The 15282-nt window shown below is 39.6% G+C and overlaps 1 protein-coding gene across 13 annotated transcripts in view; it reads left to right on the forward strand.

Moving 5' to 3' along the window:
• The window catches only part of LOC107092401 (steroid hormone receptor ERR2-like), a 57707-nt gene extending 43443 nt beyond the window's left edge, over positions 1-14264 (forward strand). For 11 of the 13 annotated variants that reach the window (XM_015386870.1, XM_015386869.1, XM_015386866.1 and 8 more), the window contains 2 exons: positions 7397-7666; positions 10381-14264. In XM_015386870.1, coding sequence (XP_015242356.1) covers positions 7397-7666; positions 10381-10628 — 518 coding nt within the window. In that variant the 3' untranslated portion in view covers positions 10629-14264. The remainder of the gene's footprint in view (positions 1-7396; positions 7667-10380) is intronic. The other 2 variants (XM_015386860.1, XM_015386862.1) reach the window with 1 other exon arrangement.
• Positions 14265-15282: the final 1018 nt, after the last annotated feature.

The following is a 15282-nucleotide window of genomic DNA, read 5'->3' on the forward strand; positions in this document are numbered from 1 at the left end:
TCATTGGCCTCTTAAGTGCTTCCATTGACAATGCTCTCACTGTCCAGCATGTTAATTCAAGATCACCCTGGATGATCATATCTTCTCTGGCTAGCTGGTTTTCCATCTGATTTTTAAAAAATAGGCTAGAACCTGCTGCGATATGACAAAGGTTGAGATACATATTTATAAGCTAACTCTGCCTATAAACTTCTCCATAACTTTCTCCCTAACCTGTCTGCCTAGTTTTTTTGTCATCATATTTCTGTTTGTTCATTAATGTAACAAACATCATGCTGACATGTCAGTCAGCTTCCCAAATACAACCATAAGGCACAGCCTTCAGCCGGCTGAGGAGGGGGTGCAGGGTCATAAGGAGGAGCAGTGTTCCAGAGATGCTGACAGATGGGTTGTTGCTCCTAAGGTGTTAACAGCCTTTGACACACACTGCTGTGTACTGTCCACCCCCTTTGGCCTTTTCCCATCACATAAAGCTGAATTCCACTCTGCCTAGGTATTTTACAGAGGATCTAAATAAACTCACAGCTTCTGGGCCCTAAAACCTCCTCACTACATTGACACTGCTGCCTACCTGAGAGTGTGACTGTCCTGGATACCTCCCCCCTGCTGTTCTGAAGTCATGTGAAAACTGGCATGTAGGCCTTTTGTACAAGATATACTTGTTCATCAAGCTGCAAGCTATGGTAGCTAAACACCAGTTTATGTTTTCACATAACATTAACAAATTTTCAACACCCATACAGTGTTTGATCCATCATATAGTATAGAAATAGTGTTTCTCAACTTCAAAGACAAAAGTGTATACCTTACAGCCTGGGAAAGCAGTTGGTTAAGCAGAGAACCACCCAAAATAGACATTGAGGAGCTGCAGAGATCCATGGCTCACTGTTTAGAATTTCTGACAGGTCCAATTATTGATCAACAGATCTGGCCTTTTTGTAAGTGTACTCTTAAGAAAGGACATTTATAAAAGTATTTTTTTTGCAGTTTCCCACAAACCAGGTAGGGGACACAGCAAACAGGAGAAAGGGGGTATAGACTAAATTAAAGTTTTTTTTGCCTGGATGTAAAAAATGTATCTGTGATTTATCTTGCACATCAAAACATCTCTGAACAAAAAACAGAAGGAATGGAAACATGATGGTGGCAGCATCATGATGTGGGATTTCTTTTCTTCAGAGGGACAGGATAGTGCATCAGGGATTCTAGGAAAATAGATCCAGCAAAATAAACTTTAAAATACCTTTTTGAGGCATACTTTCTCATTCAAGAAGGACACCCCCCCTTGTTATCAAAGTCTATTCTTCATATCTTAAAATGGTCCGGTCATATTCCATACCTAAACCTGTGACAAGACTGGTCAACTAATCTACCTAAGCTGAAATAGGCAAAAATTCTCATGTGTAGACATGTAGATCTGGTAAAACAAAAAAACCCTCAGACAAATGTCTTTTACTTAGATGTTTGTTTTTTTGCATCATTAAGACACCACACTTCTCATAGTTTACATACAAGATATCTTAAAAATAGTCCTTTGAACTTTATATAATTATTCTTAACAATAGTTCTGTATTTATTGTCTGAGATTTTTGCCAATAGAAGGTAATGTAGTCTGCAATGCTTTATCACTGGTGTTATGGGAATATTCATTATATCTGCTTTATTGAACCTCACTCAACATACCTTCATTTGACAGTTAAGTGGCTGCTGTATTGCTTGTTAACACAGAGAGAACAATGTCAAAAGGAAATCACACCTTCTCCTTGTATGTTGTCGTGTTTGTGCTTTAATCACCTGCCCTCTTCCAGCACACCCCCTCCAACCCCAACTGGGTTCCCGTTTTCTCTTTACCATTAAATTGTAAAATCTACTTACTGTGTTGCCAGGCTGATCCCACTCAGGCTGTGTAATCTCCTAGTAATAGAGTGTGAATACTGCCCAGCAATAAATCAGCACCTCATCAGTGCACTTTATTAAATATAGACACCAACAGACAGCTCTTAGTATATTCAATTTACCCTCTGACGTAGGCTCCAGCAGGGGGGATAAAGATAGATTGAGCAATCAGGTGGATGCTGAGGCTTGAACCCCGGCAGAAATGCTGGAGAAAACTTCAAGAAGATTGAGATGGGTGGTGTATGAGGTGCAGGCAGGATCAGGATTTAAATGCTTGGCAGGCGGGTTTAAAAGCGTTTTTGTTTTCTAGTTGATACATTTCAAGCAAAATGAAAATGATAACGTTTATGTCCAACTTGTGTATTTTATCTTGATCTTTTTTATATGAAAGACACTCAGCCTTGTCTGCTGATGTGCCTTGAAGTGATCATTCTCAGAGCGCCATCCCTCATTAAGCAATGCTACTTAATGGCAGGGAAGATAAATTATATGTAATTATGGTGATAATTAAAGCTTGATTCGTCCCGTCTTTGCAGCTAAACAGAGATTTGTAAAGTCGGTATTGGCCAAGGACTGAACACCTCTCAGATTGAAACATGGGATTTATTGTATTAAGTATTTCTTACCCCTCTAACATTAACAGACTCCAGATTAAAATCACGTGTTCCTCGGCTACCTAAATAGGAAAACATGTTCGTTTTACAGGATTTTCACATAACCTAATAAGATGTTTCTTTATCTTGTTGTTTGGTTTGCTTTAACTTGATTGTGTTTACATATAACAACCGTCATGTCAATAAATGAAGGTAGAGTGAGAGCCTGCAGGAGATCTGTTTGTGTTGTGTATTCAGGTGGATTTCTGGTCAAGATATTTATGTTGAGCAAAGCAAGTTATTTCTGAGATGTTATTGATCGGGTTCTTCTCATGCTGTCATGTAAATTCAACAGAAATCCCATCTTTTAGCTTTTTAGAACAAAAACAGTCCAAAGAATAATTATGCTTTGGAATCAAAACAAACCTGACTAATCAGCATTGTATTTATATTCTGGGCTTTTACAGAGACGTTTAGACTAAAAGGGAGAGCTTTGATACAGAAAAAAGCTGACGGCGATATGATCACTGGGCCCAGTTTGAGGTTAGAATTAAAGGCGCGCTGAACCTCTCGGGTCCTGTTTGGGCATAACCAGTGCCCAGAGAGCACTTGACTTGGCTGAGGTGAGATTGCCGCCAGGCAGAAGTCTTCAGGGCCTGCTTGTCCTTCTGATAGCTGGCTATGATAGATCAGCCAATGTCCAGCCAGAATTACTCTCCTTCCCCCCTTTCTATCTCACACTTTCTTTTTCCCTCTAAAGCTTTGGTCCTCTTTGGTCCTCTTTCTTGCTTATCTCCCTCGTCTCTGCTTTATATCTTCTTTTCTCTTCTATCCCCCATTTCTTTCTCTCTTTCGCCTGCCATTTTTTCCTCAACTCTCCCCCCTCTTTGTCTGCTGTGTTGTCTGATTGAGGGTGAGTTACGAGGGGGCTGCAGCTGGAGGGGACTGCCGTGCCTCGTAATTACATCTCTTTTTATTACTTGCGCTAATGGCCCTCGGGGAGAAAGAAACAATAATAAATTAATAGAATATGAACTCCAGCTCAACAGAAATCTCCAGCATTTCATTTTGGACCATCCTGTTCTCCGGCAGATGAAACAGTGCACTGATTAATCTCTGTTAGGGGTTTGAAACAGCCTTCTGTGGGTTTTGGCTGCCCCCTCCTGCTCACAGCTGAAGGCTTTTGGAAAGATAAAGAGAGATTATAGATTTCAGTCTTGTTTTTGGTAGAGAGTTTTATTTTAGTGACCTTAATTTATTATAACCTTTTTCTTTTTGTATTAGTTTTATTTTCTGAAGTTGAGTTAAGTCTGGATGCTATGTTTAATGGAAACATTTTATAACACATAAACCTGAACAATGCATTCTCTTGGTAAAGCATGGGGATAGCAGCATCATGCTGTGGGTTTCTTTTTTTGTTTTTGTTTTTTAGAAGAGAGAGAAATACCTGCTCAGAATTAGCTAGATGATAGATTAAGGTTTATTGAAAACATGATAAAGATAAAAAATGTATTTAGTGTTTCGTATTTTTGTTTCCATTAACTGTTTTGCTAAATTAAGACTGGTGTCCCAAAATGACTCAGATCTGAATTAATGAGGAGTCATTTAATTTGGTTGTTCAGAAAAACCCTAACCGCTTGATTCTTATTTGATCAGTTTGCTAGAAAGCAAGTGAACAAAGAAATAAATGTAGTAATTATCGCTTTGAAGAATCCCAGACAGAAACCTGCTGATGCGTTCAGCTGTGGAGCGGAAAAGGTTCTTCAAGTGAACAGACAGGCTCCTCTGATTTGGTCAATATTGTGTCATGTTTGGTCAAACCCTGCCAAGGCAGTGGGCTGGAAATGAAGATGTAAATATTGATATTTCATTAGGGGAAATCACCCACTCCGACGGCACTTAACAGGGCCACCTTCAGAGTGCAGCGGCCGGAGCGCCGTGTGACCTGTGGAGTCGGGAAGTCACTTCATTACTCGATTAAATTGAGTGGAAAAAGGCGAGGCAACGACACAAGATCCCATTTGGAGCGATAATTTAGGCTTTGAGGAGAGGGGATGGAGCGGGGAAAAACACTACCTCTCCATCTCACAACACTGGATTAAATTCAAGGACTTTTAGCGTCAAAGGTAATTGCAGGCTGCTGGGATGCAAGTTTGCATATGGCTGAGAGGTGTCGGTTGTATCAGAACAACTCGAAAGCCACTCCAGCGAGCTCTGAACAGGGCCGTCACGCGAGCTGTCATGGCGAGAGCAGCGCTTTAGTTCCGCTTCAGTCCTCCTTGGCATTAAAAGGCTACACAAAGCTTCGCCTGTGATTGTGATGCCAACCTGATGCGGCAATCAGCACCACGTCTGTGCTCGCATGACAATTTCTCTCCGGCCAGTCCACAGTCTGCCGACATAATGGCTACGTATGCAGACAAGGAAATAACACAACAAAGCATTTTAAGATGCCGCTTGGAGAAGTGTAATGGAAGAGGCCGCTGGAAAATTTGGCTTATTGCCTTCACTGATAATAGTCAAGTGTTTTGAGTGCTTTCGGCACTCTGCCTTGTTGGCTCTAATTTGGGATTGGACCATTCTAGCACCTTTCAGTTTGAGCTCTTTTCTACCCAGTATTGATTACCCTTCAAAATGTGAAAGCCTTCACATTCTGATCACAATCTGTTAATTAATGTATCCTGCAGCTCTTCCCTTGACGTGGTCATCACCACGATAAGGGAAATTGAACACTCAGGAACTACTCTTCCTGTCTTTTTTTTCTTGTCTCTTCCTCTGCCCCGTTTCTTTTTTCACTTGTCTTCATGCTTCTTTGTTTTTGTCTTCTCAAGCTGCATGTGTTGAGAGTGACTAGGGTCTCCTGGCAGGGGGAGATAAACATCGAGTTTGTGGCTACACCATAGTTAAGACCATTTATATTCAAGTGGAGACGTTTGCTGAACATATCCTGGTCAATACAGTAATCTATTGTCTGTTAATCACACATAGGCAGGTACTGTGGAACCAGCAAACTTGTAAAAGCAATCAGGAGCGTTACTCGGCAACATAATATGCTGTCAGAATGAGCTGCTTGCAGGAATGTCAAGCTGGGGGAAGGAAAGTGTTATGTGAGGAGTGTTTTGGGGCCTGTACTATTTGTTGACAGTCAAATAATAAATGGAAAGAGACATATAACAATTTGAAAATGTTAATAATTGTTAAACCTGTGCACAGGCAGTTATTTTTCCTACCTCAAATTTAAGTATGGCTGTAATATACCTAAAAAAGTACCATGTAATTGTTGTGTGAAAAGCAGTTGCATTCATTAGCATTAGTTAGAGAAGCTGCAAGGAGACCCCAAGAAAACTCTGGAGGAGCTGCAGCGATAAACTGCTCAAATTGAAGCGCTTAATTCAGCCTACATACAAATGGATGTATATGGAGAAAAACAACACTTAACTGGGATATAAACCATTCCCATGTAAAAATGGCACTTGTTAGTGGTAGTGTCAGAGAACCTGATAAGGGTTTGTAAGAAAATGGACCTAAATAGAGAGCAGTCCTGGAAGAAAACCTCTTACAGACTGGAAAATGAATAGAAGAAAAGTATAAGTAAAGCTTCATTGAGAGTATTCAGATTGAAAACATTTTCATGTTTTAAAAGGACCAGTCAATAGACTGTAACAGCAATCCTTCATTTATGTTCAAAGATTCTCTCTATCTGGGGGAAACAGTGTCAGATTTAGGAGTTTGCCCTGGGTGTTGTTGGTTCAAGCCCTGGCTCCGCTTTCATTGTCGTTGTGTCCTTGGGCAAGACACTTCACCCAAATTGCCTACCAATGGTCAGAGGGCCTCATGTGTATGGCAGCCTCCTTTCTGTCCATGAGCCCTAGGGCAGCTGTGCCTACAATGGAGTTTGCCACTATCAGTGTGTGAGTGAACCAGTTTCAGTATTTAGATTCTGCTATAAACATGTTTTAAAGACTTGCCGCCTATTATTATAGTTAAAGGTAGTTCTCCAATGCATTGATTCAAGACAGTTAGAATGTTTTCATTAATTAAAGTGTTTTAAAACTGTGTCATTTTAATTCCACTTTCACATAATGCATGGCCTAAACCCCTTTGAAACACATTGACGTGTGTGGCACACATAGTTTTGCCGTAGTTAGGCCCCTTACTTTTTTCCTCTCATAGTTGTCTTGACTTTCTTTTGTATGTTTTTCTCAGAGCTCATCTGAGGAGGATATGGGAGCTAGTTTTATTTGATCTTCTATTCTCAGCATATGTAGAGGTGTCAGAGAGGAAATGACCGCAGTTTGATGTTCCCAAGTCAATTTCAGCCCATCCAGCTGCTGCAGAACGACACCCTAAGTTGGTCTTAATGCTTGGTTTAAACCCCCTGATCCCAGCGCTACACGTGTTTTTTTTTATGTGTTTGGATTTATGTTCATACATATAGATGTCATGATCTCAACGTTCACGTCTCTGTTGACACGTTTCTTGTGTTTGCGCTCATGTGTGTTTGTCTCCTCGTCACCTCCTCCTGTTACAGTGTTCATGTCATGTCCTTAACCCTTCCGATATGAATGTGCATCTATGCTAATCCCCCTAACACCAATAGCAGCAAGGCAGGATACAAAGGGTAACCACATGGCTTTGTTGTTCTCAGACCTTTGCACTGATTTACTGTCCTCACTTATAGGAAAGCCCTCTCAAGTGCTCTGAAACAAGCTTCAAAGAGGACCTTGCTTTTAAAGTTAAGCACATGTATGAGCTGGTTTAGCAGAACTGATCAGCCTGTTTCTGCCTTTTACTTTACTTAACTTTCCAGCCTCAATTGCCTTTTATCAATAAAGCGATTTATTTTTGGTGCCATCTGTTTATATGCTGCCACATTGCCCTCACACAGCTCCTGTTTTCTCATCCAGGTTTCTCCACCCTCTCTCTGGGAGACCAGATGAGTCTATTGCAGAGCGCCTGGATGGAAATCCTAATCCTCAGCATCGTGTTCCGCTCATTGCCCTACGAGGACGAGCTCGTCTACGCCGAGGACTATATCATGGATGAGGAGCACTCGCGGCTGACGGGCCTGCTTGACCTCTATGTCTCCATCCTGCAGCTGGTGCGCAAGTACAAGAAACTCAAGGTTGAGAAGGAGGAGTTTGTCACCCTGAAAGCCATCGCTCTCGCCAACTCAGGTGAGAAGAGTTGAGCTCACATTCCTGTTAAAAACTGTGGTTAATTAAATGAATAATCTTAAATTTAATATAAATATTTATTCATTAACTTAATGGCAACTTATTTTATTAATTGTATAATACATTTTTTTAAGTACATAAATATACAATTATACGAAAAAGAATGTAAAAGTTTTTTCTAAAGACAATTTCATTGATAAAAGGTCAAAAGCTTTCTCAGTTTGAAGAGTAGCTAAAATAAACAGTCCTTTTTAACCATATTCATACCCCATATAAGCAGTTTATCATATATCACTGATTTATAGCTCCTAAATAGAAGTAGAATAACCAGATTGCTTCATTTTCACAAATTTTATTATAATTACTGGGAGTTCCTCTAATTGTTGAACCAGTCGCACTGTTTGAAAATATTTCTAACATGGTGCATCTTGTGAAATTGTATTAACTTACCTATTTAAATGTTGAGTTATTCAAAAGTGAGTGCAGTGAGTGCTCATATTATAGAAATAAAAAATATTGATCGAAATACTTATTCACTAATGCAGCGCTATATAGTAAACACGTTTTTAAATACTCCCAATTATTGTAAAAATCCTTTGTATTGTATAATTAAAGTAAAAAAAATGACCTACACACTGTTATTATTTTGTTTGTTTTTTAGTCTTCAAGGCACTATATAGAATATTGAAATAAAATAGAATAAAAATAAAGTATTAAAAAGTAGAACCCTCACAAATATTATGGTTTTTAATTATGCGTATACACAAATTCTAATTACCAAATACTAATCCACATGTAGACAAAAACAAACAATAATTATTAGTAAATAAAATTAAATTATCTTTTATGCTTTTAATAGTTAGTTAAAATTGTAAAAAAAAATTGTTCTCTTTCTTACATTCTGTTTTAATTTGAGAAAATAACACTGTTATTTTCTTAGAGTTTCAAGGGTAATTATTAGTTTGGACTATCAGATAAATTGATGGAGAAAAGACAAGGCGCAAAAAGAAAATTCAGGAAGGATTTCATTTTTTTCGTTTAGTAATTGAACAGCTTCCGATCTGTGATATTGCTTGTGTGCTCCCTCCCTTTCTCCATCCTCATAAAGTAGCTGCAGGGCACAGCAGCTATGTGAGGTAAATTTAGCATTTCATTAGGAGCACGGGGGCTGTCAATAAAATGTGTTAAGTCGAATGGAATGAATATCAGGGGGAGGTGGGCCTCGTTTGTTCCAATGCAAAGGCTGCACACCGCTATTGACAAGGCGCCTTTTGAGGAGGCAGGACCTGTCCGACTCTGATCAATGCGTGCCTGGGTCACCAGGCCCCTTTCCCTTGTTTTGTCCTGGGCTGAAAATGAAAATGCTGATGCAAGGACTTTGCTTTCAGACAGCAGAGCTTTTGGGAGACAGGTAGGGTGGGGAGAACTGGGGGATGGGAAGAGAAGAGGAGGGGGAACAAGGTCTCTGGAAGATCGCTCTCCTGGGAACCCCTCTGTCTGACAGCTGTGAAAATTCATAGCGATTGATTTTGTAATTAGCAGTTTATCAATTCGATCGACGTGGGCTCACTGATGGATTGCAGGGAAATTGTTTCTTCAAAGTTGTTTTTTATTCCTCCCCCTCCTCCACCGAGCGGAGCAGTGTGCGAGCTGCCCTCTTTTCTTTTCCCATCTGTTGAGATGTCTCCATCGCTCTTTTTATTTTCTCCCTGCTGTAAAACATTTCATTAAAGCTGCTTTATCACAGAAATGGGTGTTGGTGCGAAAACTAGAAGAAAACACTGGATTGATTTGTTAAGGCAAACGATCTGAGTGTGAACATGATTTCAGTGAAACGCAAGAGATAATTATAATCATGTCCTGTCACATTCTCATCTGTGCTCTTTTTTTTCTCCCTTTTTTGGCTTTTGTTCTCACCCCATACAACCCCTCCCACATTCACTTTACAAAAACGACCTACTTCATTTTACCACTGTGGATTTGAAAACCGTCGGGGTGAGAAATGTCTCAAGGTCTTGGGAATACAGTTGTTCCAGTCAATGAATCTGGGGCGAAGCCTGAAATCTGTTTTGCCTTTTATTGTCCCGTGTGGTAAAATATGCGCTGCCAAGGTGAGACGAGTCAGGCGGCCAATGACACATTGTCTCCCAGTTGCAAGGTGCCAGTTAACCAGTGAGGGAAAGTGCCACCTCGGAGCCTCCCAGGAAGCGAATAGATAGAAGACAAAAGCTGTGGGCCAAAAAATAAAGGCCGGAAATGGAAGGGGAGGGACGTATCTAAAAGGGCAGTCAAGCTGATATAAACATTAGTTCTAAACAGCACTATTTTAATAAGAGTTTTAAGTTTTTCACTGGATTGCTTTTTAGTCTGATTTTTTCAGAACATCTAAATTTCTTTGATAAACAGTTAATAAAAATGTAATAGACTGTTTTATTAAGCCGACTGACTAAATAAAAAGACAAAAAAATGTTTTAAATATAACGCTTCTTTTACTTTGTTCTGTTTTTTTATAGAAAGATACTGCTCAAAAGAGCAAAATTATTAGTTTTTTATTATTTTATATAAATTCACCCAGTACTGGTTATTTGGCTCAGCGACAGTTCAGAGCGTTGAACTATTAAATATCATAGTCCTCCTTCAAGCTGTATTTATAGTTCTCAAAGGTTTTTAGGATTTGAAATTCTTAAAATCTTCTTTCTTTCCTCTTGTCCTAGCAGACTCCATGCACATAGAGGACATGGAGGCCGTCCAAAAGCTGCAAGACGCTCTCCACGAGGCCCTTCAGGACTACGAGAGCAGCCAGCACCAGGAGGACCCACGACGGGCTGGCAAACTGCTCATGACGCTCCCCCTACTGAGGCAGACTGCAACTAAGGCTGTGCAGCACTTTTATAGCATTAAGGTGCAAGGCAAGGTGCCAATGCACAAACTCTTCCTAGAGATGCTGGAGGCCAAGGTCTGATTGCAGGCAGAGGCCTGCAATAAAAAGAGTGACTTGAATCATGGCTGAGGGTTCTCAAGAGGCAGAACCAGCAATGTCATTTGCAAAGCAGAGACTTCGATCTACCTTCTTTGTGGATCCTTTGGACTTATAATAATGATTAAAAAACAAGTGGAAAACTTGGTTATTAGTATAAATATAAAATGATGCAGATTAATTTAAAATATATAATAAATACTATGTACAGTAATAATTTTCTTTTGTAATTATCAGTGGTCACGCTGTATATGAAGGACCTTTTTGCCCCTTTGCATCTTCAGAACAAGCTCCAAAAAATGTTGTTCTTAAGAAAGCAAAGGCGTCAATAACCATAAGAAAACTTGTGTGTTGTTGTTTTTTTTTTTTTTTGTCTGGACTTAACCAGGACATGTAAATAATTACTACTTGGAAAGCTGAGTGTTCGGTCCAAAGCTGAACAACCTTGGTAACCATTTTCCCTTGTTCTCCTCCTCCCAAAAAAAAAAAGGTTGTAAAAGAGAAGAGAAATAAGGGAAATAGTTACCTAAATGTGAACTCTTATTGGTGAAATGTCCTTGGATAACATACCTCTACTGAGCAGTAAGCAGTCTGATCTAAGTGGATCATTTTCAAACTGGAAGAGTTGCCGAACCATGTTTAACCAACCTAGCATAGGCAGGTAAAATAGTCTTATGTAGTAGTTTGGCAATAGGGAAGCTTTGGAGAAGCCAGGCTTAATTTCCTGTTTCATGTGCTTTTCTTTGCTGCTGTTGCCTAAAGACCATGCCTGTCCGTACGTCATTTTCACCTGTGCAAGACAACACTTGTTCCCCTGTTGCACACCCATATTTTTCCTCTTCTGAAGACGTCTGTGTTGGTGCTTCTCAAGCACAAAACCCCCAGACCAGGCTGTCGGTTAAGCCTTTGGAAATTGCTTTTTGACATGCAAATAGATGGCCTGATTCAGTGTAGGTGAAAGATAATCAGCGGTTTTGGTGCGGAAGTTTCAAAGGATTTATGCTGGGTGGCAGAAGTCTATGAGATTCCTTGTTCAAACAATCAGAGACCTATATGTCAACCAGTCTATTTTGGGCTCTATAAGCCAGAGGGAGCAAGGTGTCCGGCATCTGCTCTCACCATTTTAGACATCTCCCATCTTTTAATAGCTGTGCCTGCATTTATAGGGCTTCAGCCGAACAGAGGTAAATGGCAGGTGCAAATGAGGAGCTGTGGTGTTTCAAAGTTTGTTTATTTTTACCCAGTGAGGGGCTGTTGTCCATGCAGCCTTTACACCAGGGGTAGAACGAACACGTGGTCTACTTCTTGACCTTATGTTGACACAACAGCTGGTGCAGAATAACACCTCCCCACCAATAACCGTGAGAATCTTCAGCGCCCAATCATGCACATGTGAACAACTATGCAAGAACCAAAGTGTGCACAACTCAAAGGGCAACAGTTTATTTGTACAACGTGTGATCTCTGGTGGGAGGATGATTCACCTGCTTTTTTTCTTGTTTCGGTCCATTACGCTAAGTGAGGGTAATGCTTCAGTGCCGTCTGCCACCCTCCTCATGCAGGAGTATTTGCTGAAAGGTAATGCTTAAACAGCTTTAGTGATATATTGTGGCTATGTCACAACAATATGATACTGTGATCAAAGGAATCCCTGACATTGCATAGGTTAGAGTTGCGGCTATGCTTGTGATATAAAAGGCTAGCAGCAATCGAGCGGCCAGCAGCTGCCTGAATGGCCAACAATGGAGAATTACTCCTGAGATCTTCCTGCACCTCCCTACTAGAACTAGCCAGATTAAAAACACTACTGTAGAAGGTGAAATTTAAGTTGTTCTACTGTTGTGCAATACAGCAGGGACCAATTCTGACTGAAATGGCATGTTTAGAGAGAGCATTTGAAAATCTTGTAATATGGTTTCATTTTTACTTATATCGACTAAAATTGCAGTACAAACAAAGACATTAGGTTTCTTTTCATTTTTTTGCCAATACAAATCTAAGTAAAGTCAAGTGCAAAATGGCACTGACAGCATGAGATTTTTGGCTAGAGTAAAAGTACCAGTTCCAAGTTACAGTAGTAAGATCAGTAAGTACAGTAAGTATTAAAACACCTTAATAAGAGCCTCTTTATCTTCCACAACATGAATATATCTGTTTTTAATGACCAGACATGTTTTTAAACAACACATTTGGTGTTTTCTGTAAATATGAGAAAAACATAGTCATTCTCTTTCAGCCTGCTTACTGACAGTGTGCAGCCACGTGAGGGGAAGGGCACAAGATAACTCCAGCATTTTATCATCCATACCATTATAGGGACATTTACCAGCAGAAATAGAAAATTCTAGCTGTATTAGAAGTATGCTAAAAGGCTTTGCCTATAGCAATACACTGTGGCTTTATAATAATTCCATGATCAATGGTAACCATGACTTAGGCGGTTAGAGATGGGTTAGAGATGCATAGGTTTGAAGCTTCTAGGATTCATCCAACCCACTTCTACTTGAAATAGCCATTGTCCAGATAACTAACTCCTCTTTTGAAAGAAAAGATTATAGGTGAAGTTACTTTTATGTTGTTTAACCCTGCAGGGACCAATTTACACTGAAATCGCTCTAAAGGGTTGCCTTCAGAGTGAGCTAAATTTTGTAGAATCTTAATGTTAGTTGCATTAAATCTTTTTACATCAAAACAACTTAACCAGGCTTGTGCCGATTTGAGGATACAAAATGAAAAAAGAAATTGCAATGAATAGTGTTTATTTTTTTCCCCAGTGAAATTACACCACATTAAGTAAAAGACAGGACTTGATTATGTGGATGGGCTGGTATCAGAATTGTTGGTAAAGCTTAAAAAGATGTACAACAGGATAATTTTCATAATTTGCTTTGATTGCTGGCTGGTCCGTATTTTTCAGAAATACTACTAAACAGTAGTATGGTAGCCTACTTGAACCAGCTACTGTGGTGTGCAGCAAGAAGTGGGGGCGGGGCACCAATGCATTACTCTGTTCTATATAGCCAGAGGAAAACAACCCATCCCTACATACCTTACAAGTTGTGTCTGTATGTGTATTGTAAATATATCAGCATCATTAACAGTAGATTGCCCAAACACCATTGGAGAACAAAGTATGCAGCGCTCTGCTGGCTACTACCTCATCACCATATTACCAATTTTTCTCTGACTTCATCTGTGACATACCTGAGCCATCATAATTTTTATCAACCATAACCTCAAAAAAATAATAATAAAATCAGTCTTCTCAGTGGTTCTGCCAAAACATTTGTAATTGTTGTCATGTTTCTTCTCATCTCACTCATTCCTCAGAGGCATTTGTAAAGGTAAAGCATGCTTAATTTCAACCATACAACTTTACCGTTATGGTGAGGCAAAGTGGGTATGTGTTTATATGAGCATCGTTGTGTCAGAATTGGTCCCTTAATGAGACAAACTGCAAACACGGGGCAGGTAACTGATTTCCTGCGCCTGTGTTGAGTATTTATTGTGTGAATTATATCATTTGGCAATGGTGTACATTGATATCTCTGATTGTTGAATCACCAATATCTGTGTTACTTCTGTTTTGATTTTCAAAAAGATAAAAGATCAATGAATTAAATACTCACTGAGCTCCATGTTTTCTATGCTTTTACTCAAACGTTAACATTGGCATAATAATTATTCACAGGTCTAGCATTGGGAATCAGGAAATACTTTTTAAGCCTTGCTGATTAGTCATCATTATTTTACTTTATATGCAACAACAGAGTTTTAAATCTCCAAAGAATTGAACAGAGCAACTTTGTTTAGCTCTTTTCAAACTTCCTGCTGAAAGGCTCTTTCGTTTTTTCACAGCCCAACTAAATTGCAGACACAGTATTGCTAAATACTGTGTTGCCAATTTGTGTTATTACCTTACCATACTAGGAAACAATTTAATTATTGTAAAGAGGACCAACATTATAAGAGAGAGGTGGATAATAAAGGGAATAAAACATAAAGACAATGTTTAGAAATTCAAATGATTTTTGTTGAGTCTTAACTGCATCATTCGGTTAGGATCCTGCAACAACAACCTAACCGGCAGAGGCTTCAGGCATGCTCCTTTGCAACCTGGATGGAGAGAAATTGGACATCTTCTGCTCTGCTTGCAGCTACAAAGAACTACTGTGTTGGGTTGTGTTATTTATAAAACTAACAAAATCTATTTTTTGGCTCCTCAAATCCAACAATGGGAAATATGGGACAGTCTTGATTATTTTCTTGTACCTGTTTTATAAAGATGCAAACCTCCTCAACTCCTCACTGAATCACAATGAGAGAAACACAAGATGAAGAGCACAGCAGACAACCCCAAGTATTTTTACATACAAACATTCTTGACTGGACAGGGGGTTTCTTCCACATGAAGTAGCAGTGAAACTGACTATGTTGAAAACCTGTTCCAAGGTGGATATATTTGAAGCCGAACCCAGTGGTCCTTTGCTAATGATTACGTGACGCTTTAGCTGTCAAAGGCTCAGAACGTGGACCCAAAATTCAAGCAGACAGATCTAAGTGATTTAGAAACAAGCTTTTATTTAAGTGAGAAATTTGCAGCTGCTCGTCAGCTGGGGCAGGCTAACTGGATTCTCTG

The sequence above is a fragment of the Cyprinodon variegatus genome, unplaced genomic scaffold (assembly GCF_000732505.1).
Source record: "Cyprinodon variegatus isolate N-32 unplaced genomic scaffold, C_variegatus-1.0 Scaffold379, whole genome shotgun sequence".
NCBI classification, from domain to species: domain Eukaryota; kingdom Metazoa; phylum Chordata; class Actinopteri; order Cyprinodontiformes; family Cyprinodontidae; genus Cyprinodon; species Cyprinodon variegatus.